Below are 25,096 nucleotides of genomic sequence, written 5' to 3' on the forward strand. Positions count from 1 at the left end.
AAGGGACGTTAGTACCATTGAATAGTACTAGTATGAAAACTAAATACCAATTTAAGAATTCAGAAATACAAGATGAATATGATGAACCAGTGCGGCAATAGTATAATATAGATAACCATTTAAACCAGAGCAAGCTTATTAAGAGCTATCAATAATATTTATAGGATTTAAGATGAGATCCTTTGTAACCATCTTCACACAAAGCGGCCTCGCCGCCTCACCTGATGTATGCAGGTGGAGGTGTATGTACAATACCACAACTGTACTCAAGCGGCCCTGCCGCCTCACCCTAATGTGTGCGGGTGGATGTATAACCACAGTACCAAGAACCTACACAAGCGGCTATGTCGCCTCACCCCAATGTTTGCAGGTGGAAATGCATCAACGATACCAATACCAACACAAAGCGGCTATGCCGCCTCACCCCAATGTATGCGGGTGGAAATGCATTAACGATACCAATACCAACACAAAGCGGCTATGCCGCCTCACCCCAATGTATGCTGGTGGAAATGCATTAACGATACCAATACCAACACAAAGCGGCTATGCCGCCTTATCCCAATATATATGTGGGTGGTGGTCCCACAACAATACCAAACTATACACAAAGTGGTCGTACCGCCTCACCCCAATGTATGCGGGTGGAGGTGTAGTCCCACAATATCATAATCCCTACACAAAGCAGTCATGCCGCCTCACCCCAATATATACGGGTGGAGGTGTATCAAAATCCCAATCTCTACACAACTTGGCATAATAACTTTCACATAAATCACGACTTGAAATTATAACATGTGGATACACAATCCATAGTTTGAAACACATACTCGATTTATAATGCAATATGATAAGAGCATTTGAAACACAAATTTTACATATATCTTTATCACAAAACTTATCGGAATACTCGGTTTGTAATCAACATTTTGGAACTTACAAAGATAATGGGAATTTCAATCCTTAAAGAAGATTTTAGCCAGCATACCTCAATTGAGCTTCCTTAAACTCTAAAACATTCCAGAATTCTTAGCAACTTCAATCTATTTTAGAAATATAACAAATTGAAACAAATTTAGGAAGATGATTATGGTTCTAGCTCGTTTGAGCATTTTATGAAACACTAGGTGTGCATTAAGGTTTCAAGGCCCTTTTTATGGAGGATTCCATCATCTCACAATCCAATCTTTACCATTCTTATCTTAACAATCTTCCTACACCCTTTGATAACACATGCATGTAGGATAAACAACTCTCATGCCCAAAAATTATCTTGCTAATTACCCATTTTTAGAAAATTTTGAAATTAGGGCTTAGGGTGTAGAATCTTACCTCTAGGATGAAGATCTAGTGAGCTTCCCTTTTTAATCTTCCAAAACTTGAGCAAGAATTGAAGAACAATTATTGAAGAATACCTTCTCACTCTAGGGCACTCTCTCATACTCTAAAATGTCAGATTATAGTTCAAACATGACCCAAAGAGTGTTTTTAACGAAGTAGGGTCGGGTTTTAAAAACCCAAAAATGAAGCTCCGGAACAGTTCTGCGGTCGCATATGCGACCGCATAGTGGATATGCGAACCGCATATTGGTCGCATAATTGCTGACAAAATGATAAAAAAATATGTATGTGTATGTGGTCACTATGCGGTCTGCATAACTGTTATGCAGTCGCATAATACACCGCATAACAAATATGCGGTCGCATAGTCGACCGCATAGCTGCTGCCAGATTTGGCCCTCTCCTGCTCACTTCTGCGGCCATTATGCGGCCCATAGAGTGATTATGCGGTCGCATAATGGACCGCATAAACGTGCTTTTCCGCCAAAAAATTTCTTTTACTTTCCGGTACATTGTTCAACCCAAAAAGTCCGAGCCGCGAAGAATTTTTATAATCCTCAACACGTAAGCCTAGTCCGGCACCATGAAATATTATTTTATTTGTAAATTTTATCGGGCTTTACACCTAAGTACTTCGAAATTTTCTGAGGTATTACATCGTGCCATATTATGAGTGTTAATTCATGAAATATGATGTCGTGCCATATTGTGAATGTTAATGCACGAAGGGTGATGTTGTGCCATATTGTGAGTGTTAATGCACGAAGGGTGATGTCGTGCCATATTGTGAGTGTTAATGCACGAAAGGTGATGTCGTGCCATATTGTGAGCGTGCAACCATATTGTGAGTGTTAATGCACGAAGGGTGATGTCGTGCCATATTGTGAGTGTTAATGCACGAAGAGTGATGTCGTGCCATAATATGAGAGTTAATGCACGAAGGGTGATGTCGTGCCGTTTCTATTGATTTTATGGTGAGGTTGAGAGTAAAAGCACGAAGGGTGATGCCGTACATTATTTTTCCTTTACTGTATTCATTATTCCTGTTGATTCATATTATATTGACTGTTCCGGCTATCATTCTGCTGTAGTTCTTTATCTCCTATTCCTCTCAGCATGTTTTCCCCTCCCAATACTACCTGTCTAGCTTTCATTGTTGTTATTTGTATATACATTGTTAAATTGTACAGGTTGATTTGTATGTGTCTTTTCTTACCCTCGTCACTACTTCGTCGAGGTTAGGCTCGACACTTACCAGTACATGGAGTCGGTTGTACTAATACTGCACTCTGCACTTTCTGTGCAGATTTTGGTACCCGCTCGGGTTGATCGAAATTTTTGCTGTTAGACCCGCTATCCGTAGACTCAAGGTAGATCTGTCGGCGTTCATAGACCTTGAAGTCCCCATCTATCTTTTCTGTTTTACTATTTCTTTCATCCAAACAGTTGTAGTTCTTTCAGACTATTACTTGTAGTGAATTCTTGAATGCTCGTGAATTGTGACTCCAGATCCGGGTGGTAGTGATTAAGGCAATTTTAATATTATTTCGCACTCACTATATTTCATCTTAGCTAATTAATGTTATTTACTGAATAGAATAAGGATTGGTTTATTGATTCTCTAACATTGACTTGCCTAGCAAGTGAAATGTTAGGAGCCATAACGGTCCCGTCGGTGGGAATTCCGGGTCCTGACAAGTTGGTATTAGAGCGCTAGGTTGCCTAGGTGTCACGATTCACGAGCAAGCTAAGTAGAGTCTGGAAGATCGGTACGGAGATGTCTGTGCTTATCTTCCAGAGGTTATGAAGTTTAGGAACAAATTTCACTTCTATTCTCCTCTGTCGTGCGATGTTGTTTTCTCAATACTGATTGAACTCTTCTACTCTTATTCTCTCGCAGATGGTGAGAACACGTACCGCTTCCTCAGCTGAGCAGCAGCCAGAGCCTCCAGTGGCAGCTCCTATGAGGGGCAGAGGTCGAGGCTGAAGCCGTGCAATAGGCTGAGGCAGGGGCAGGGCTCAGCACAAAGCCTGAGCAGCAGCCCCGGCAGTGGAGCCTCAGATAGATCTTGACAAGGAGGTTCTAGCCAGACTCTTCCTGCCGGACCAGCTCAAGTTCCGGAAGGGTTCATTGCTACCCCAGTACTTCAGGACGCTTTGATCCGTTTGGTGGGCCTTATGGAGATTGTGGCCCAGACTGACACATTCCCCATGGCACTAACCGTCTCTCAGGCTGGAGGAGGATCCCAGACTCCCACTACTCCCGCTCCAGAGCAGATAGCTCCCTAGTATCAGGCTCCAGCAGCTCAGCCAGTCAGAGTAGTTCAGCCGGTTGTTGTGGCACAGGCCGGAGATGGTCCAGCTATGTCTTCTGAGGCTTTATGGAGATTGGACAAGTTCACCAAGCTCTTTCCAGTTCACTTCAGTGGTGCTCCTTCAGAGGATCCCCAAGAGTATCTCGACAGTTATCATGAGGTTCTACGGAACATGGGTATAGTGGAGACCAATGGGGTCAATTTTGCTACATTTCAGATGACTGGTTCATCCAAGAAATGGTGGAGGGATTATTTGTTGACCAAACCAGCTGGGTCGCCTGCTCTTACTTGGGACCAGTTCCCTCAGCTCTTCCTAGAGAAGTTTCTGCCTATCATATTGAGAGAGGAGCATCGCCGTCAGTTTGAGCGTCTCCAGCAGGGCAGTATGACTGTTACTTAGTATGAGACCTGTTTTGTGAATTTGGCCCGTCATGCTATTCTTCTGCTTCCCACCGAGAGAGAGAGGGTGAGGAGGTTTATTGACGGACTTGCTCAGCCTATCAGATTGCAGATGGCTAAGGAGACTGGGAGAGAGATTTCTTTTTAGGCGTTTGCCAATGTCGCCAGAGGAGTCGAGGTGGTTCTTGCTCAGGGAGGTCAGGGGTCTAACAAGAGACCTTGTCATTTCGGTGAGTTTAGTGGTGCCTCATCTAGAGGTAGGGGTACTTTTGGTAGAGGCCATCCTCCCAGGCCGTTTCATTCAGCACTCCAAGCATCCCACAGTGCCTCAGGTGGTCGTGGTCCTCATATGCCTTATTTCGACCAGCTAGCCTACAATGCACCACCAGCTCCTATTAGTGCACCTCTACTCCAGAGTTATCAGGGTGATTACTCAGGCCGACAGGATCAGTTTCAGGGTTAGCAATCACAGCAACTAGGGTTATGTTATACTTGTGGTGATCTGAGGCACATTGCTAGATTTTGCCCTCGAGTAACGGGCAGCTCACAGTATCAGAGTTCTCGTGCCATGGTTCCGACACCAATTGCTGCACCACCTGCTCAGCCAGTCAGAGGCAGGGGTCAGGCAGCCAGAGGTAGGGGTCAGGCAGCCAGAGGCAGAGGCTAGACTGTTAGAGGTGAAAGTCAGACTGTTAGAGGTGGAGACTAGCCAGCTAGAGGTCGTCTCAGGAACGTAGTTCAGAGTGGTGGGGCCCATCTCCGGTGTTATGATTTTCCAGCCAGGCCTGAGGCTGAGTCTTCTGACGCTGTTATCACAGGTATTGTTTCAATTTGCAGTAGAGATGCTTCAATTCTATTTGATCCGGGGTCTACTTACTCCTATGTGTCATCCTATTTTGCTTCATATTTGGTTGTGCCCCGTGATTCTTTGAGTGCTCCTGTGTATGTGTCCATACCAGTGGAAGATGATATTGTTGTAGATCGTGTTTATCGTTCGTGTGTGGTCACCATTGGGAGTCTTGAGACTCGCGTAGATCTTCTACTTATCGATATGGTTTATTTTAATGTCATACTAGGCATGGATTGGATGTCACCTTATCATGCTATATTAGATTGTCACGCCAAGACGGTAACCTTAGCCATGCAGGGGTTGCCTCGATTAAAGTAGAGAGGGACTCCTGGTCATTCTACCATCAGGGTTATCTCTTATATGAAGGCTCGGCATATGGTCGAGAAGGGGTGTCTAGCTTATTTGGCTTATGTTCGCGATTCTAGTGCGGAGGTTCCTTCCATGGATTCAGTGCCGTTGTTCATGATTTTCCAGAGGTGCTTCTTGCAGACCTGCCGGGGATGCTACCCGACAGGAATATTGATTTCTGCATTGATTTAGCTTTGGGCACTCAGCATATTTCCATTTCGCCATACCGTATGGCCCTGCTAGAGTTGAAAGAATTAAAGGAACAGTTGCAAGATTTGCTTGATAAGGGCTTCATTAGACCTAGTGTCTCGCCCTGGGGTGCACCTGTGTTGTTTGTGAAGAAGAAAGATGGATCGATGAGGATGTGTACAGATTATCGGCAGTTGAACAAAGTCACCATCAAGAACAAGTATCCAATGCCGAGGATTGATGATTTATTTGATCCATTTCAGGGTGCCAAGGTGATTTCGTAGATTGGTTTGAGATCTGGCTACCATCAGTTGAGGATTAGGGCATACGATGTCCCTAAGACAGCTTTTCGGCCTCGGTTTGGGCATTATGAGTTTCTTGTGATGTCATTTGGGCTGATAAATGCCCCATCAACATTCATGGATTTGATGAACCGAGTGTTCAGGCCCTACTTGGATTCCTTTGTGATTATGTTTATTGATGATATCTTGATCTACTCCCACAGCTAAGAGGATCATGAGCAATACCTTAGGATCGTTCTTCAGACTCTGAGAGACAGCCAGTTATATGCTAAGTTCTCAAAATGCGAGTTTTGGTTGAGTTCAATTACTTTCTTGGATCACATCGTATTAGCAGAGGGTATTTAGGTGGATCCTAAGAAGATTGAGGCAGTCCAGAACTGATCTAGACCCACATCAGCTATATAGATCCATAGTTTCTTGGGTTTGGCAGGCTACTACCATTGATTCATAGAGGGGTTTTCATCCATAGTAGCCCCGTTGACCATATTGACCCAGAAGGGTGCCCCGTTTAGGTGGTCAGACGAGTGTGAGGTGAGCTTCCAAAATCTTAAGATAGCTTTGACTACGGCACCGGTATTGGTGTTACCCTCAGGTTCAAGATCTTATACAGTATATTGTGATGCATCTCGTATTGGTCTGGGTGCGGTATTGATGCAGGGTGGCAAGATCATTGTATATGCTTCGCGACAGCTGAAGGTTCACGAGAAGAATTACCCTGTTCATGATCTAGAGCTGGCAGCCATTGTTCACGCGCTAAAGATTTAGAGGTACTAACTTTACGGAGTGTCGTGAGGTATTCATTGATCATCGGAGCTTACAATATTTGAAGCAGAATAAGATCAATTTTAGGAAAAGGAGGTGGTTGTAGCTATTAAAAGACTATGATATTACCATATTGTATCATCCCGGGAAGGCCAATGTGGTGGCCGATGCCTTGAGTAGAAAGTCAGCTAGTATGGGTAGCCTTTCATATATTCCAGCTGGTGAGAGACCGCTTGCATTGGATGTTCAGGCCTTGGACAACCAGTTCGTGAGGTTGGATGTTTCTGAGCCCAACCGTATTCTAGCTTGTATAGTTGCTCGGTCTTTTCTGTTTGAGCACATCAGAGATCGGCAGTATGACGATCCTCATTTGTTTGTCCTTAGGGACACAGTGCGGCACGGTAGTTCCAAGCAGGTTACTGTTAGAGATGATGGAGTTTTGAGGATGTAAGGTCATATTTGTGTGCCTAATGTGGATGGATTTTGTGAGTTAATTCTTGAGGAGGCCCACAGTTCCAGGTATTTTGTTCATCTGGGAGCCGCCAAGATGTATCAGGACTTGCGGCAGCATTATTGGTGGAGGCGAATGAAGAAAGACATAGTTGCGTATTTAGCTCGGTGTCTAAATTGCCAGCAGGTAAAGTGTGAGCATCATAGACATGTTGGTTTGCTTCAGAAGATAGAGATTCCTGAGTGGAAGTGGGAACGTATCACTATGAATTTTGTTGTTGGGCTCCCACGGACTCAGAGGAAGTTCATTGTAGTTTGGGTCATTGTGGGCAGGTTGACTAAGTCAGCGTATTTCATTCATGTAGCAGTTACCTATTCCTTGGAGCGGTTGGCAGAGATTTACATCTGCGAGATCGTCCTTCTTCATGGTGTGCCCGTGTCTATCATTTTTGATCGAGGTACGCAGTTCACCTCGCATTTCTAGAGGGCAGTACAGCATGAGTTGGGCACGCGGGTTGAGTTGAGCACATCGTTTCATCCTCAGACGGACGGACAGAGCGAGCGCACTATTCAGATCTTGGAGGATATACTCCGCAATTGTGTCATAGACTTCGGAGGATCGTGGGATCAGTTCTTGTCCCTCGCAGAGTTTGCCTACAACAACAGCTACCGGTCAAGCATTCATATGGCTCCTTATGAGGCATTATATGGTAGGAGATGTCGGTCGCCAGTTGGGTGGTTCGAGCCGGGGGAGGCTCGGTTGTTGGGCACAGACTTAGTACATGATGCCTTGGATAAGGTCAAGATCTTTTAGGATCGACTTCGCACAGCTCAGTCCAGACAGAAGAGTTATGCCGACCGTAAAGTTCGTGATGTTGCATTCATGGTCGGGGAGAGAGTGTTGTTTCGAGTATCACCCATGAAGGGTATATTGAGGTTCGGAAATAAGAGCAAGTTGAGCTCTAGGTATATCGGACCTTTTGAGATTCTGGAGAGAGTGGGAGAGGTGGCTTACAGGCTTGCGTTGCCACGCGGGTTATCATCAGTTCATTCGGTATTCCATGTGTCCATTCTTCGAAAGTATCACGGTGATCTGTCCCATGTGTTAGATTTCAGCTCTGTCCAGTTGGACAATGATTTGACTTACGAGGAGCCGGTGGCTATTCTAACCCGGCAAGTTCGCCAGTTGAGATCAAAGAGTTACCCTTCAGTTCGAGTGCAGTTGAGAGGTCAGCCTGTTGAGGCAGCTACTTGGGAGTCTGAGTCCGATATGGGGAGTAGATATCTCCACCTTTTCACTAGCTCAGGTACTTTTCTATGTCCATTCAAGGACAAACGGTTGTTTTAGATGTGGAGAATGTAATGACCCAAAAGGTCATCTTATGTTTTTGAACTAGATTCTGCGCTCTTAAGCCTTAAAAATCTCATTTTTACCCTCCTCGATTTGAGTGTGCAGTCCCGACGTTTTTTCCGGAAAGCTTTTATGTTAAAAATTAATGAAAATAAATATTTTTGCCTTAAAAGTTGATTTTAGTTGACTTCGGTCAATATTTTTGGTAAATGGGCACGGATCCGTATTTTGACGGTCTCGGTGGGTCCGTATCGAAATATGGGACTTGGACGTATGCTCGAAATCGAATTCGGAGGTCCCTAGCTCGTGTTATGAATTTTTGATGAAAATTAAAAGTCTGAAATTTAATGGTTTTTAAGAATTGGTTGACGTTTGGCCTTGTTGATATCGTATCCGTATTTTAGTTTCGGAGCCCGATATAGGTCCAATATAATATTTATGACTTATCTGTGAAATTTGGTGAGAAATAGAGTTGGTTTGACGTGATTCGGACGTCCGGTTGTGAAAATTGAAATTTTAAATCTTTCTTGAGAATTTCATTCGATTTGGTGCTAAATTCGTAGTTCTAGGTGGTATTTTATCGATTTGATCGCGCAAGCAAGTCTATATGATGTTTTTAGACTTGTGTGCATGTTTGGTTAGGGACCTGGGGGAGGGGCCAATCTTTCCTTCATTGCGAACGCGAAGGCCGAGGGGAGTAGCCTTCGCGAATGCGTAAGCTTACAACTTTGCTCTTCGCGAACGTGACAGTGTCCTCGCGAACGGGATGACATTGTTGCCGAGTGCATAAAACAGTCCCAAAACGGGACTTAAGCCATTTCTTCAACTTTTCAAAAACCAAACGGGCTAGAGGCAATTTTCAAGAGATATTTTCTTCCCCAAAGTGTTGGTAAGTGATTCTAAACCATTTTCTTTCAATTACCAATTACATTTCATGAATTTTCAACAAAACTTTTAGAGTTTTCATGGTAGAATTGGGGGTTTTGGGTAGAAACTAGGGATTTTAAAATTTGGGGATTTAGACCTCAATTTGAGGTCGAATTCCAAAATCAATTATATATCGGGGCTCAGAGGTGAATGGGTAAATAGATTTTGGTCCGAACCTCAGGTTTTGACCAAGCGAGCCCGGGGTTGATTTTTGACTTTTTGGAGAAAAATTTGGGAAATCCAAATTTATGCAATGTAATTGATTCCTTTAGCAATATTTGATATTATTTAGTCATTTTTAATAGATACGAGTGGTTTGGAGGTGGATTCTAAAGAAAAAGCTGTGATTGAGTATTAAGTGGCCTTCAGAGCGAGGTAAGTGTCGTGATTAACCCCGACTTGAGGGAATTAGGAACCTCAGACTATTTGTTATGTGAAATTCATGTGAGCTGCGTATATGCTAGGTGACGAGTACTTATGCGCCGCCAATTTACCTGTTTTTCCCTGTTACTCCCGTTTTTCTCATATTGTCTCTTTCCCATGCCTAATTGCTACGTGTTTAGACTAGTGTTGTTAAATTGATAATTTTATCATGCTTACGGATGTTCTAGTGATGATTGGGTATTTGTTTCTCAACTAAGATTGATATTGTGGAACCAAATGTTGAAGTAAGGCTTGTACTTGTTATTCTATCTCCTTGTTGTTATTTATTCATTGCATTATGGTAAGGGAGAGTGTTAATGCACGAAGGGTGATGCCGTGCCATATTGTGAGTGTTAATGCACGAAGGGTGATGTCGTGCCATATTGTGAGTGTTAATGCACGAAAGGTGATGCCGTGCCATATTGTGAGTGTTAATGCACGAAGGGTGATACCGTGCTATATTGTGAGTGTTAATGCACGAAGGATGATGTCGTGCCATGATATGAGAGTTAATGCACGAAGGGTGATGCCGTGCCGCTTCTATTGATTTTATGGTGAGGTTGAGAGTAAAAGCACGAAGGGTGATGCCGTGCATTATTTTTCCGTTACTGTATTCATTATTCCTGTTGATTCATAGTATATTGACTATTCCAGTTATCATTCTGCTGTAGTTATTTATCTCGTATTCACCTCAGCATGTTTCCCCATCCCGATATTACCTGTCTAGCTTTCATTGTTGTTATTTGTATATACATTGTTAAATTGTACAGGTTGATTTGTAGGTGTCTTGTCTTAGCCTCGTCACTACTTCGTCGAGGTTAGGCTCGACACTTACCAGTACATGAGGTCGATTGTACTGATACTGCACTCTGCACTTTCTGTGCAGATTTTGGTATCGACTCGAGTTGATCGAGATTTTTGCTATTGGACCCGCTATCCAAAGACTCAAGGTAGATCTGTCGGCGTTCACATACCTTAAAGTCTCCGTCTATCTTTTCTGTTTTACTGTTTCTTTCATCCAAACAGTTGTAGTTCCTTCAGACAATTACTTGTAGTGAATTCTAGAATGCTTGTGAATTGTGACTCCAGATCCGGGTGGTAGTGATTAAGGCAGTTTTTATATTATTCTGCACTCACTATATTTCATCTTAGCTAATTGTTGTTATTTACTAAATGGAATAAGGATTGGTTTAATGATTCTATAATGTTGGCTTGCCTAGCAAGTGAAATATTATGCGTCATTACGGTCCCGATGGTGGAAATTCCAGGTCGTGACATTTTCATGTTTTAAAATCATATGACAGCCTAAAAATAATTGCATTATTTTTAGCTATGGAATTATTTGTATCATAATCAGAGTTTGCTCGAAATTACACTAAAAGTCACTATTGAATCATTGGTTTAGCTTTTATTTTTTTCTTTTTTCTCTGAAAATACTAATATTTATTCATGTGCTTCTTTTTGTATGTCAAACCATGGGAAGAAAATATGGATATCTCTCAAAGCAAACTTGGATCAAAGTTCAATTGTAAAAATATTTGCTTAATTGATTCACGTACGACACATACAATATTAAAAGAGAAGAAATATTTCTCTCATTTAGGTATGTGTAAGGCAGATGTTACTACAATTTTTGGTAGTAGTAATCTAATTGAAGGCTCTGGAAGAGCCACTATAACTCTGCCTAATGGAACAATACTTATCATGGAGAATGCAATGTTCTCCTCCAAGTCTGAGAGGAACTTGTTGAGTTTTAAAAATATCCGTCGAATGAATTTCATATTGAGACAATAGATGATAATAATATCGAATATCTCATTATTACCAAGAATGTCTCTGGCCAGAAAAGAGTTATTGAGAAGTTTCCATCTTTATCTTGTGGCATGTATTGTACAAGAATTAGTGCAATAGAGGCATATTCTATCGTAAACCAAAATGTTACTTATTCCAATACTTTTATACTTTGGCATGATCGATTGGGACATCCTGGATCAATTATGATGAGACGAATTATAGAAAGCTCAAATGGGCATCCATTAAAGAATTTAAAGATTCTTTTAAATAATGAATTTTCTTGCACTTCTTGTTTATCAAGGCAAGTTAATTATTAGACCATCACCAACAAAGGTTGGGATTGAGTCCCCTGCGTTTTTGGAGCGTATTCAAGGGGATATTTGCGGACCTATTCACCCACCTACTGGGTCGTTTAGATATTTTATGGTCTTAATAGATGTATCTTCTAGATGGTCTCATGTGTGCCTATTGTCATCTCGCAACCTGGTGTTTGCAAAATTAATGACACAAATAATTCGATTACGGGCACAGTTTTTCGATAATCCAATTAAGTCTATTTGGCTTGATAATGCTACTGATTTTGCATCCCAGGCATTTAATGATTATTGCTTATCAATTGGGATAAAAGTGGAGCATCTTGTAGCTCATGTTCACACTCAAAATGGCCTTGTAGAGTCTTTGATTAAACGTCTGCAATTAGTAGCAAGATCATTACTCATGAAAAAGAAATTATCCAATTCTGTTTGGGTCATGCCATTTTGCATGCAACAATGCTAATTCGTGTCAGACCGATAAATTATCATAAATATTCCCCGTTGTAATTAGTTTTGGGTCATGAACCTAATATATCCCATCTAAGAATTTTTGAATACACTGTATATATGCATGTAGCACCGCCATAACGCACCATGATGGGTCCCCAAAGAAGGTTAGGAATATATATTGGGTTTGAATCGCCCTCTATTATTCGCTACCTCGAAACATTAACGGGAGATTTGTTCACTGCTCGATTTGCAGATTGTTAATTCGACGAGGCATTTTTCCAATTAGGGGGAGAAATTGGTAAAATCAAACGGGAAATTTCGTGAAAAATTTCATCATTGTCTCATCTTAATCCACGTGCCTCTATTTGTGAAAAAGAGATGCAAAAGAATATCCATTTGCAGAAAATAGCAAATCAAATGCCAGAATGCATTTACAGATCTAAAAAGGACAATGAACTCACATATCCTTGCAGAGAATGTTTCAATCCGTATTGATGCCCCTGTTGGACAATATTCTAGTGTCATAGCTAATGAGTCAAAAACACTCCTAAAGTGTGGCAAACCATTGGGTTCTAAGGATAAAAATCCTAGAAAAAGGAAAATAAATGATCAAGATGACACTAAGAAAGAATCTCATAAAGAAACCCATGATTTAACCAATCCTAAGATTCATGAGGATATCGATGAGCATGAGACTCAAGAAAATAAGGAACTATCAATAAATCCAATCGATATCGAGACAAATTTGACTCGATTGAATATAGTGGTGGATTATATCTTTGCATACAATGTTGCATCTAACATTATGCAAGATAATAAGGATTTTGAACCTCAATCTGTTGGAGAATGTCGACAAAGACGTGATTGGCCAAAATTGCAAGAAACAATCCAATATGGGTTGGATTCTCTTGCGAAACGTGAAGTTTTTGATCAGTAGTCCAAACACCTAATGGTGTTAAACCTGTTGGCTATAAATGGGTCTTTGTACGTAAAAATAATAAGAAAAATGAGGTACAAAGATATAAGGCACGCCTTGTTGCACAAGGATTTTCACAAAGGCCTAGTGTCGATTATGAATAGATGTATTCTCCTGTTATGGATGCTATAATGTTTCGTTATCTCATTAGTCTTGCTGTCCATGAAAAGCTTGACATGTATATAATGGATGTGGTTACAGCCTACCTTTACGGCTCACTTGATAATGAGATATACATGAAAATTCTCGTGGGATTTAAAATGCCTGACGCACATAATTCAAAGTCCAGGAAAATGATTTCAATCAAATTGTAAAGATCTTTGTATGGTCTAAAGCAATCAGAAAGAATGTGGTATAACCGCTTTAGTGAATATTTATTAAAAGAAGGTTATATAAATGATGCAATTTGTCCATGTGTTTTTATAAAGAAAACAACATCGAAGTTTGTTGTACTTGCCGTATATGTTGATGACATAAACCTTATTGGAACTCCTACAGAACTTCAAAAGGCAATTGATTATTTAAAGAAGGAATTCGAGATAAAAGATCTCGGAAAGACAAAATTATGTTTTGGTTTGCAAATTGAACATTTGACAAACGAGATTTTTGTTCATCAATCTGCCTACATAGAAAAGGTATTAAAACGGTTTTACATGGATGGAGCACATCCATTAAGTACTCTGACGGTTGTTCGATCACTTGATGTGAATAAGGACCCGTTCCGACCTCAAGAAATGAATGAAAAGCTTCTTGGTCCTGAAGTATCATATCTTAGTGAAATTTGTGCATTAATGTATCTTGCTAACACTACAAGGCCTAATTTTTCAGTTAATGTCTTAGCAAGATATAGCTCTGCTCCTATAATGAGATATTGGAATGGAATCAAACACATATTGCAGTATCTAAAAGGGACTACTGATATGGGCTTATTTTATGGTAATGATTGCAGTCCCGATCTTGTTGGTTATGCCGATGATGGGTATTTATCTAACCCACACAAGGCTCGATCTCAAATAGATTATGTATTTATATGTGGAGGCACTACAATATCTTGGTGATCGACTAAGCAATCAATCGTGGCTACTTCATCTAATCATGCTGAGATAATTGCTATTCATGAAGCAAGTCGAGAATGTGTATGATTGAGGTCTGTAATACACCTTATACGAGGCAAATGTGGTTTGAAGTGTGACAAACTACCCACAATTTTGTATGAAGACAATGCAACATGCATAGCTCAATTGAAGAGAGGATTCATAAAAGGGGATAGAACAAAACACATTTCACCAAAGTTATTTTTTACACATGATCTTCAAAAGAATGGTGATATCAGTGTGAAACATATATGTTCAAGTGATAATATGGCTGATTTATTCACCAAATCTCTACTGACGTCAACCTTCAAGAAACTAGTGTACAAGATTGGGATGCGAAGGCTCAAGGATGTGAATTGATGCTATCATCAGGGGGAGTTAATACGCAGTGTACTCTTTTTCCCTTACAAGATTTTATCCCACTGGGTTTTCCTTACAAGGTTTTTAATGAGGCAACCAAAAAAACGTAATTCTAAACATGTATACTCTTTTTCCTTCACTAATTTTTTTAATAAGGTTTTAATGAGACACATTATCTATGGACATTCAAGGGGGAGTATTATAAGAAATATCAAATTATAATGGATGTCTACTCTTTCTTCGTGATTTTCGTCTCAAATGCTTAATGACATTTTCAATGACATATTTTCTTCACTTTTTATACCTATATAAATGTCTTGTAATAGATAAAAAAAATACACATAATTAAATAAAAAATAATAATCTCTCATTTATTTTTCTTTATATATCTTAACTTATTTTTTCTCGTTTTATATTGTTAATCTGAGTAATATTTTATAATAAAACTTTTATTTTGTTGGTTTAGTTGGGAGAGTTATCTTTTTTTCTCGTTACGATTTGTTTCCCTTGAAAAGTGAAATTTGGGGCTCGCGCATTACCAATCCCAGCCGCAGGTACCTATTATAAAAAATAAATCGCGGGTCCCGATACAGAGAATCCTGTTCTCATCACACGCGGCTTCAGAAAAGAGCGAGTAAGCAAACTTTAAAACGACAAGCGCGTAACGCCCTAATTCTTTGTAAGTACGTCATCCTAATCTTGTACATCGAATTGCGTGTCCACACCATGACTAATCATGCACCCCTTTGCCATTTCCTCTTCGTTTGCTAACCAAAACTGCAATCTTTATTTTTATCTTTTCCACCAAATTCCAAAATTGCAGCTCCCATTTTAATGCCCATTAATGCTCTACTCTATATATTTCTCTTTCCCTAGGCCATAAATTTCTTTTATTTTGCTCTTGAACTTATTTGTTGCAAATAGTAGCAGTAGCTATGGCGGATAATTCCACTCAGTTGAAATCCGATGCTATATTTGAGCAAATGAAACTTCATCTCACTACTGATGCTGGCAAGGCACTCATCAAAAAAATTGGCCTCGTTTACCAAATCAACATCGCCCCTAAGGTAAATTCCCCCTTTTTCCTCATCTTACATTCCTGTATATATATAAAAAAATTATTTTCCTTAATTTGATAATTCTTTTTAAATTTCTTGATCTGCAGAAAATTGGATTCAATGAGAAGGTGTATGTTGTTGATCTTAAGAAAGGAGAAACAAAGGAAGGTTGGGCTTTTTTTCTTCTTCTTTCCTATTATCAAGTATTGAAATGAAATGAATCCGAATAAATAGATGTAGAGGATTTATATAGTCGATTCCAACCAATTTAGAAATTGAGAGTGAAATTGTTAGCTCCTTGTCACTGATCGCTTTAATTTGTATGAATCCGAAATTGAATTTGGATATTTGGTTAATTGGGAATTTAGGGCCATATGAGGGTGGGAAGCCCGATGCAACCTTTTCATTTAAGGATGATGATTTTGTGAAGATTGCCACTGGAAAAATGAACCCCCAAATTGCTTTTATGAGGTACTCTTATCCTTCTATTTACCCTTTTCAGTTTTTAGGTTTTTTTTTTCAACGTTTTGATCTTTTAAAGTTTCGAGCTTTTTGATAATTTGTGATTTTCGAATGGATTTTGATGCAGGGGTGCAATGAAAATTAAGGGCAGCATAAGTGCAGCGCAGAAATTCACACCTGACATTTTCCCAAAGCCTTCAAAAATGTGAACAAAGCTACTACTAAAATGTCAGTAGGGACCGTTCTTTTATATTTTGTGGCACCAAAAATCAACTCATATGATAAGGAAATTCTGTGTCCCTTTATGATGTAACGTAATTCTGGGCTTTTCTTCAAAGAACTGAAATATGAATGTTCACATTTTACACAGACTGATTATTGTTTCTATCAATTTATATTAAGCTTATATTATAGAAGGGATTCTGTTTTATGGTTATGTCTATCATCTTAATATAAGGATATTTTTTTTAAAAAAAAAGCAGCCCGGGCACGAAGCATCTCGCGTTTATGCAGGGTCCGGAGAAGGGCCGCATCCCAAGGGATGTGATATAGGCAGCCTACCAGTTGCTGATTCCACGGCTCAAACCCGTGTTTTATGGTTATGTCTTCATATAGTCGAGATTAATTAGTTTGGGTTTGTGATTTAGTTGACTGTATGTTACATATATCTGTAGCATTAGAAACTACAGCAGTTGTCATTAGCTTCTTTCTGATATGCTTATGGAACAATCTTAAGGTGCACTGTGTTCGTCGGCTTAAGGAGGGATGTTCCTTAAAATACATGTTGATGTTGGTTAATCTTGATTACCTTGCAGGAATTTCAATTTATTGTGTTGAGCATTGCATCTGCTTTCCAGCCTGAGATGAACTTAAATAGAAACATAATCGGTGAATATTCATATAGCCATTTCTAACTAGTTTAGGACTAAGACGTAATTGTTGTTGTATAGTGACTCGATTGTTTTTGTATTATAAATAGCTTGTAGTTGACAGTGACATATGGATCTTTTCTGTAGGATGGCTATTCATTTGGGTGAAGTAGTTAAATGGCCTTGTACAAAGACCAATAGAAGGCCATATTTAGTTGGATTAACTTATAAAGAGGAGTATCTTATTGAAATTAACAAAAATAGAAAGATAGTATTGCAAATACCAAAAGTAGAATTTTTTTCATGCTTGATCTTAGCCAAAAGGCGAAAAAAGATATCACAAGCAACGTTTTCATACATAATTAGCAACTAGAAACACATACTGCATGTTGGTTACTTCTTCTTCCCTGTTTTCACTTTGCTGTCATTTTTTAGCATATTTTATGAAGAATTATTTTTTAGTGATCTTTACTCTCGAGTTTGATTGTTAAATTCAACAATTTGATTGTTGTGATTTTAGTTCCACAACATCTTCTGGTATACAAAAGCAAGTGGATGAACCAATTCTCCATTGTTCTAGTAACTCTCAACCAAAATTTCTTCAAAACTTGCTACGTGTAAATGTTTATACTTGGATATTCATACTTGTAACTTCGGCGATTCACAGTTGACGTTCTGTTGAATGTACATTTGATTAGTAAATTTTATTTTGCTGGTTTTACACTTTTACTAGGTAAAAATAAGAAAGATCAGAGTACTTCTGATTTTCTGAAATCTGGTGTAGTGGATCGTCTAAATAGTCTCCGGATGATTGCTTATTAGTTATTACCAGGATCTATAAAGTGGGGAGATCCTGGTAAAATCATAGATCGTCTACGTGTTATCTAAATAACGCTCATGTATTATTTATGATCGTTGAGAGTCTATCGGAAATAACATTTTTGTCCTTCTACGGTAGGGGTAAGGCTGCGTACATCTTACCCTCCCCAAATCCCACTTGTGAGAAATTATTGGGTTTGTTGTTATTGTTGTTGTTGTTGTTGTTGTTGATCTCCGGTTGATCGCTTATTAGTTATTACCAAGATCGTCTTTTATAAACTGAAAGATCCTAGTGAAATCATAGATCGTCTTTGTGTTACCTAAAAATTACATATATATTATTTATGATCGCCTAATTAGTGACTCGTATTCATCGGTTATTAGTTATTACCATAAATTTTTCTTGTATAAAGAAGGAGATCATAGTGAAATCATAGATCACCTATGTGTTACCTAGAAATCGCTCTTGTATTATTTATAATCGCCTAAGTGATCTTAGGTTGCTAATTAATTATTATCAGGATCATTTTTTTATAAAGTGAGATTATAGTGACATCATAGATCGTTATGTGTTATCAAAAAATTGTCCATGTATTATTTATAGTCGCTTATGAAGGAATGGATGAACAATATATTACTATAAGAGTGAAAGACATTACAAGTACATGGCTAACCTTATTGCTTCTATTTCATATGGATTCTTGTATAGGGCCAAGATGATGCAAAGCCACATTTCTCCAGCAAGTACAAGAGAATAAATGAAATGAATCTGAGGCTTGAGGCAAAGTTCTTAGTTCAGCTACACCATTATAGGCACCTTTAACATTTAATTATCGATACACTCAAAGATTAGCTAATCATAAGCCAAGTGACACTTGGATTACCACCAACACAAATGATGGCACGTCATAAGTTTCGGGTTCGAATTTTGAGAATGGAGAAATTTTCGACAGTGAGCGCAGTTGTAACTAGATATCGGATTGTTAAACCAAAAAAAGAGACATTTCTGATGAAAACAATGACAGAACAAGAAACGCATTCATATTGAGAGACTAATTTCCCCAGTTCTTATCCTCAGTTACAGACATGAATCTGACAACTTTGGTGATTATCGTTAATAATTAAGCCTACTATCACTTTTTTTTTTCCTTTCCTCTCATTATGTCCTAATCTATCACTGAATTATTCTCTGATTGTCTCCATTCAGGAAATAACTTGGAGCAAGATCAGGATAATGTGAAAACTTGGCCAATTTTCAAATGTAGAATTGTTCTAGCAATCACAACATCTTTTCATCTGGCCCACTGTCGAAATTTTTGTCTCTTTATAGAGTCATAGAACAACATCAAAGATTAATGTAGTTTGAGTCGGCACGGAGTTTAGAAAACAAAGAAAGTTTTGAAACTTGTGGTATTAAATATACCCTATATTTGTGTAACTATAAAATCATGTCATTAAAAATAAAATTGAAAGTTTAAAATTAAATTATTTTTAAAAATAAAATATGTCATTTTGCAGAACATACAAAAGATGAAAATAATCTCATATAAAATGGAGGAGTCATTTCAAAGGAAATTATGTAAGTCTATTAGGCGTATGATCTTACCATCTGAACCGTGACTTTTACGCTCACCATTTGAGTCAAGAGAAAAGACCAAAAGGACTGAATTATTGACAATTGACGACTTTGAAAGTTCACATCCTAAACATCTTCGTTGTGTTTGGTATGGAGAAAAATGATTTACTGGAAAATATCCGTTATGAGAAAATTATTTTCTAATGTTTGATATATACAATGAAAGTCATTTCATCCAGAGGAAAACAACTTTCCTCACTATGTACAAGTATCTTAACCTTTAATTTTATAGTATTTGCTTCAAACTAACACTTATACATTATTATTAATCTCTAGTACTAAAAAAGTTCATTAAACTCTTCAATTTGTCGATATTATTAATTTACATTTTTTAAAAAAATATTTCACTCACCAACCAAACACACCAGAAAACAATATTCATGGACAAAGATTTCCATCATACCGAATACCCAATTTTGGGGAAAATGTTTCTTGAAAAATATTTTCCATAAAAAATAGGTGATTTTCTCATATATTTTCCGTTAATTCCTATATTTTCTGGTGTATGTTCGTAATACTGAGTATCGCATAACAAATGTTCTCACCAATGAACTAAAGCCCTCTTGTTAGCCATACTTGCTGAAATAATTCTGGATTTGGGACGGAATTAGGTGGACGGAAGGGGGTTCAGCCGAACCTCCTTTGCCCGAAAATTACATTGTGTATATAAGGTTAAAAAATTTATATATATATATTAGATGTTGAATCCCGTTAACTTATTCACGTATTTACTTTTTTTTTATTTTTTGAATCTCTTAGCGTGAAATCCTGCTTCAGCCACTGCTGGATTGGCTTATCAATCTTAATCAAACCATGCTTTAAAATTGCACGTATCTATACCTAGATTTCTATCAACCGTGATTAGGAAAGAAACAAAAGTAGACTCATTTTCTTCCTATCATTCGGAATAATAAAAAAGTAAGTGTATCTAATAGCAAGATTATAATAATAAGCACTTAACAACCTGCTTTATTTTGAAAGAATAATTTGACGAGATTATGTTTGTTTGAAAAAGTCATAAGCCTTTCTGTCTCTAAACCACATTATAAATAGAGCTTCTTGTCCATCTTTTCTCCTCATCCTGGAGTTAGAAAAACAATGAATTCCCTTTTTCCTCTTTGTTTAATTCTCTCTCTTTTTCCTATATTTGCAACTCCAACTTTGTTGTTTCAGGTATTCCAAGAACCTTTCCTCAAATTTTCTCACATGTATATATATGTATCTCTACTTTTGTGTACTTATTCAGATATATATAAGTGTTCATTTTCTTCTTCTTTTGTAATGAATTTTAGGGGTTCAATTGGGAATCAAGTAATCAGCAAGGTGGATGGTACAACTCTCTTATCAATTTAGTTCCAGATTTGGCAAAAGCTGGAGTTACTCATGTTTGGTTACCACCATCATCTAACTCTGTTTCCCCTCAAGGTAATTGATCTCCTGCCTTACATACTCTCTTCGTCCCATTTTAACTGTCGTTTTAGTCCAAGAAAAATGTTTTAGAATAATTGTCGCTTTAAAAAATCAAGACAAAAATAAAGAGGTCAAAAGTAATTACTATTATCCGCTTTTCAATAGTAGTAATTTAATAGTCGAGAAATAAATAAGGGTAATATAGTAAACTATACATTAGATTTAATGTTTTCTATATTGGACATGTTAAAACCTTAAACGAGGGACACTTAAAATGAATGGAGGAAGTAATACAATTGTCATTTTTTATTGAATGCACGCATAAAGGTGACGCGTGTAACCTACCAATCAATCAAACCGGAAAAACCATGGAAGATCAGCATTCAAATCCCAATAAAGACAAAAAATGCTAGTTGATTTTCTCGATATGTCTAAGTTTTGATTGATAGACTAATCTCGTCTCTTTATTGGTTAGAGGTAATAAATATATGATGGATTAGTCGAATAGTTGAGGTAAGCGCAAGCTAATCCGAGACAACCGTTATAGAAAATAGGAAAATGTATGACTTAGATGATTCCATTGTTAGAAATGATATATTACAAGTTACACATATATGGATCTAGGATTTTAATTAACGCCATAGTTAAGTGAACCTCTTATTCTTTCATGACAACGGTTGCATACTTGATATAAATCTATACTCTTATACATTGAGGCATAGTTAAATATTTAAACGGACATATGTTAGATCTAATTGTCATACATATGACCTGCATTTTACATGTTTGAAGAATTGCACACATTAAGACTGATTATAAGTTGTTACAAATGTGATTACTCGAAAGGCTAAAGCCATCTTTTTTCGCCAGGTTATATGCCAGGAAGATTGTATGACTTAGATACATCTAAGTATGGGAATCAGCAACAACTGCAAGCTCTTATTAAGGCTTTACATGATCAGGGAATAAAAGTTGTTGCTGATATAGTAATAAACCACAGATGTGCTGATAAGAAAGATAGCAGAGGAATATACTGCATCTTTGAAGGCGGAACGTCTGATGATCGTCTTGATTGGGGTCCGCATATGATCTGCAAAGGCGATACGCAATATTCTGATGGTACAGGGAATGATGACACCGGTTTAGACTTTGCAGCTGCACCTGATATCGATCATCTTAACCCCCAAGTCCAAAAAGAGTTATCAGACTGGATGAATTGGCTAAAAACTGAAATTGGATTTGATGGTTGGCGTTTCGATTTTGTTAGAGGGTATGCTCCTAGCATTACCAAGATTTATATGGAAAACACTTCCCCGGATTTTGCAGTTGGTGAATTTTGGAATTCTATTGCCTATGGCGGGGATGGAAAACCGGACTATAACCAGGATAATCATAGGAATGAGCTAGCCGGATGGGTTCAAAATGGGGGCGGGGCTGTAACAACGTTTGATTTCACGACTAAGGGAATTCTTCAAGCTGCTGTTGAAGGGGAGTTGTGGAGATTGAAGGATTCAAATGGTAAACCTCCTGGTTTGATAGGTATTTTGCCTCAGAATGCTGTGACTTTTATCGATAATCATGATACTGGATCGACACAAAAGCTTTGGCCTTTCCCTTCAGACAAAGTTATGCAAGGCTATGCATATATTCTCACACATCCGGGAATTCCCTCAGTGGTAAATTTAATTTCTTTTTCATCAAATATTGTTCATTGTATTTCTGAATAAGTCCGAAGGGGAGCTTTAGCGTAACTAGTAAAGTTGCTGTCATGTGACGAGGAGGTCACGGGTTTGAGCCGTGAAAACAACCTCTTGCAGAAATGCAGGGTAAGGTTGCATACAATAGACCCTTGTAGTCCGGCTCTTCCCCCGGTCCCTACGCTTAGCGGGAGCTTAATGCACCAGGACATTTCTGAATAAGTCTGTTTTGCAGGAAATTTATAACCATTTCTTGTTTTTGGTTGCAGTTTTATGATCATTTCTTTGATTGGGGACTAAAGGACGGAATTTCTACGTTGGTGTCAATAAGGAATAGGAATGGAATATCTGCAACAAGTAATGTGCAGATAATGGCTGCTAATGCTGATCTTTATGTAGCAATGGTTGATAAGAAGATTATTGTGAAAATTGGTCCAAAAACTGATCTTGGAAGTCTTATCCCACCTAATTATCAGGTGGCAACTTCTGGACAAGACTATGCTGTATGGGAGCAAAAGTCATAAACTTATCGCTTTTGCTCTTAAAAACTTTTACTAGTAGTAATTTATCATACAAGAAGTTACCATGGGAAAAAAGATCAAACTTTTATATGCAATTCAATGGAGCCTGACTTATTTTAGCTACAATATGGCGCTAATTTAATCATAGAATTCAATATAATTTATTACTTTGTGATTCGTGATAATGTCTTCAGTCTAAACTTTTGCATTGAGCCAACTCTTCTGCTTGAAGTTTTTTAGTCCTTAAATTGAAATTGTGTCGGACCTCCTTTTACCACCCAAAATATATATATATATATATATATATATATATATATATATATAATATTGGTGCCGGAGTGACAAACTTGAGTGATGATTATTTTATTTACAGAGTCGCTACTTGGAATTGAGTTTTTGAGGTTTCCAAGTCACATTTTATTTGAATCCCCAGTCAAAGGAATGTTTGACTCTATTATTATTGGTTTGCGAAAATAAAGTTCGGGTAAGGAATTTTGTTGATCGGGGAGAAGGTGTAAGTCATTCCCTGAGTCCCGTGGTTCTAACATAGTCGCTTTATTGGCTATATTTGGCTTATAATTAATTTTGGACAAAATATATTTTATTGAATTTTCGTGTTTTACCTATCCGTTTTTAATTATTAAAATATGAAATTATCTTTGAAATAAATCACGTGTGTGAATCCGTATAGTTTATTGCGCCAAAATTATGTCAGGCGTATGTGTACAAAATTAATAGCATTTTATTAATATTAAGATTGTTTTGCCCAAACTTGCGCGAACGCATACTTGATTTTAATTTTGAAAATCACAATTATGTCATGCGAACGTATACATAATCGCGATAGATTAATTAAAAGTGCGCATAAAGCACTCTAACGATGTTCATCACAGCCTCTAATTACATTCACTACGGGCATACCCCGGATAAAAATATATACAAAATCCTCGAGGCAGTCCCCGAATAAAACAATAAACTAAGGGGACGACCTCTAACCTCAAAACTAAAATATAAACGTCTTAAAATTTTGCCTACCCAAACGTGGTTGGTCTAAACATGCTACTAGTAATCCAAACAAATAAAACATAATTAAACTTAATATTAAGCCCAATTATATGCATAAACTATGACCAAAGCTTAGATTTCATTTAATTTCAATTAACAAGATTCTCATCTTTCCAAATACTAACCCCACAACCCAATTTTTTTAGCAAATAAACCACTAGGCATTATACCTAGTGGATAGTATATAAATAATAATCCAAAATCACTAATCCAAAGTTCACAAGTTTTCCAAACCGAAAGATGAAAACACCTAATCTAAATCTAATAAAGCTGTAAGTGCTAACTATTACATATATAAAACTGGATAGCTCCCAACGTAATGTGTTGTGTGTATCCACCAGCCAAGTGTAAAACCTTAATGTAGCACCTCAAACGTTCTCATCGGGCGCCAATTTTTGCATTCCACCGGATATGACAAATGTGAATCTTCAAGCAGCACCATCAACTTTGGGGCTAATCAACAACCAAGCAGCATGCTGAAAAAATAAGAATGGTCTACAATACCCGGGGGCTACTCTTTCCTGTGTACGCGAATGTGTGCAGAATAGGCCATATTGTATCTATGTACTGTGTCATGATGCCAGCAGTAACCTGTAAAGCTCCAGCTTTGAAGCGTTAACAACAACTGGAAAAGTGCTGCAATATGCCCCAGCGTACTGTAGCTATTATAAACAATTGGTAACCACTAACCAGTAGCCAGTGCATTGGATATACATTGTTTTATGTCTAAACGTTAGAGTATATATAATATAGTACTTGTTTACCCGAAAAATCGGATAAAGTAGAATTTATATATGGTTCTAAAGGCAAGTAGATTCTTCTGATATAAGAATAACAATGCACGTATTTATGTTGCGAAAATAGGAGATGATGAACAAAGATATTAGGTGAACTTAGAAAGATAAACACAAAGA

The 25,096-nt window shown here is 38.1% G+C and overlaps 2 protein-coding genes across 2 annotated transcripts; both read left to right on the forward strand.

The window, feature by feature from the left end:
* The first annotated feature begins 15,371 nt into the window (after positions 1–15,371).
* On the forward strand, positions 15,372–16,601 carry LOC104084579 (sterol carrier protein 2). The gene is made up of 4 exons (XM_009588479.4): positions 15,372–15,712; positions 15,811–15,871; positions 16,072–16,174; positions 16,293–16,601. The coding sequence occupies exons 1-4, from the start codon at positions 15,581–15,583 to the stop codon at positions 16,372–16,374; spliced, it is 378 nt and encodes a 125-aa protein (XP_009586774.1). The 5' UTR covers positions 15,372–15,580; the 3' UTR covers positions 16,375–16,601.
* Positions 16,602–20,517: 3,916 nt separating this feature from the next.
* LOC104084581 (alpha-amylase) lies at positions 20,518–23,294 on the forward strand. The gene is made up of 4 exons (XM_009588480.4): positions 20,518–20,662; positions 20,782–20,914; positions 21,770–22,575; positions 22,866–23,294. The coding sequence occupies exons 1-4, from the start codon at positions 20,588–20,590 to the stop codon at positions 23,118–23,120; spliced, it is 1,269 nt and encodes a 422-aa protein (XP_009586775.1). The 5' UTR covers positions 20,518–20,587; the 3' UTR covers positions 23,121–23,294.
* The last annotated feature ends 1,802 nt before the right edge of the window (positions 23,295–25,096 follow it).

This window comes from Nicotiana tomentosiformis, chromosome 4 (assembly GCF_000390325.3).
Source record: "Nicotiana tomentosiformis chromosome 4, ASM39032v3, whole genome shotgun sequence".
NCBI lineage: Eukaryota > Viridiplantae > Streptophyta > Magnoliopsida > Solanales > Solanaceae > Nicotiana > Nicotiana tomentosiformis.

What these genes read in the sequence shown, in the direction of transcription:
- LOC104084579 (XM_009588479.4), top strand. Translation starts at nt 15,581, where the DNA reads ATGGCGGATAATTCCACTCAGTTGAAATCCGATGCTATATTTGAGCAA. An exon ending in AAATCAACATCGCCCCTAAG is followed by an intron (nt 15,713 to 15,810) that starts GTAAATTCCCCC and finishes CTTGATCTGCAG; the next exon opens with AAAATTGGATTCAATGAGAA. An exon ending in GAAAGGAGAAACAAAGGAAG is followed by an intron (nt 15,872 to 16,071) that starts GTTGGGCTTTTT and finishes TTGGGAATTTAG; the next exon opens with GGCCATATGAGGGTGGGAAG.
- LOC104084581 (XM_009588480.4), top strand. Translation starts at nt 20,588, where the DNA reads ATGAATTCCCTTTTTCCTCTTTGTTTAATTCTCTCTCTTTTTCCTATA. An exon ending in CTCCAACTTTGTTGTTTCAG is followed by an intron (nt 20,663 to 20,781) that starts GTATTCCAAGAA and finishes AATGAATTTTAG; the next exon opens with GGGTTCAATTGGGAATCAAG. An exon ending in TAACTCTGTTTCCCCTCAAG is followed by an intron (nt 20,915 to 21,769) that starts GTAATTGATCTC and finishes TTTTTTCGCCAG; the next exon opens with GTTATATGCCAGGAAGATTG.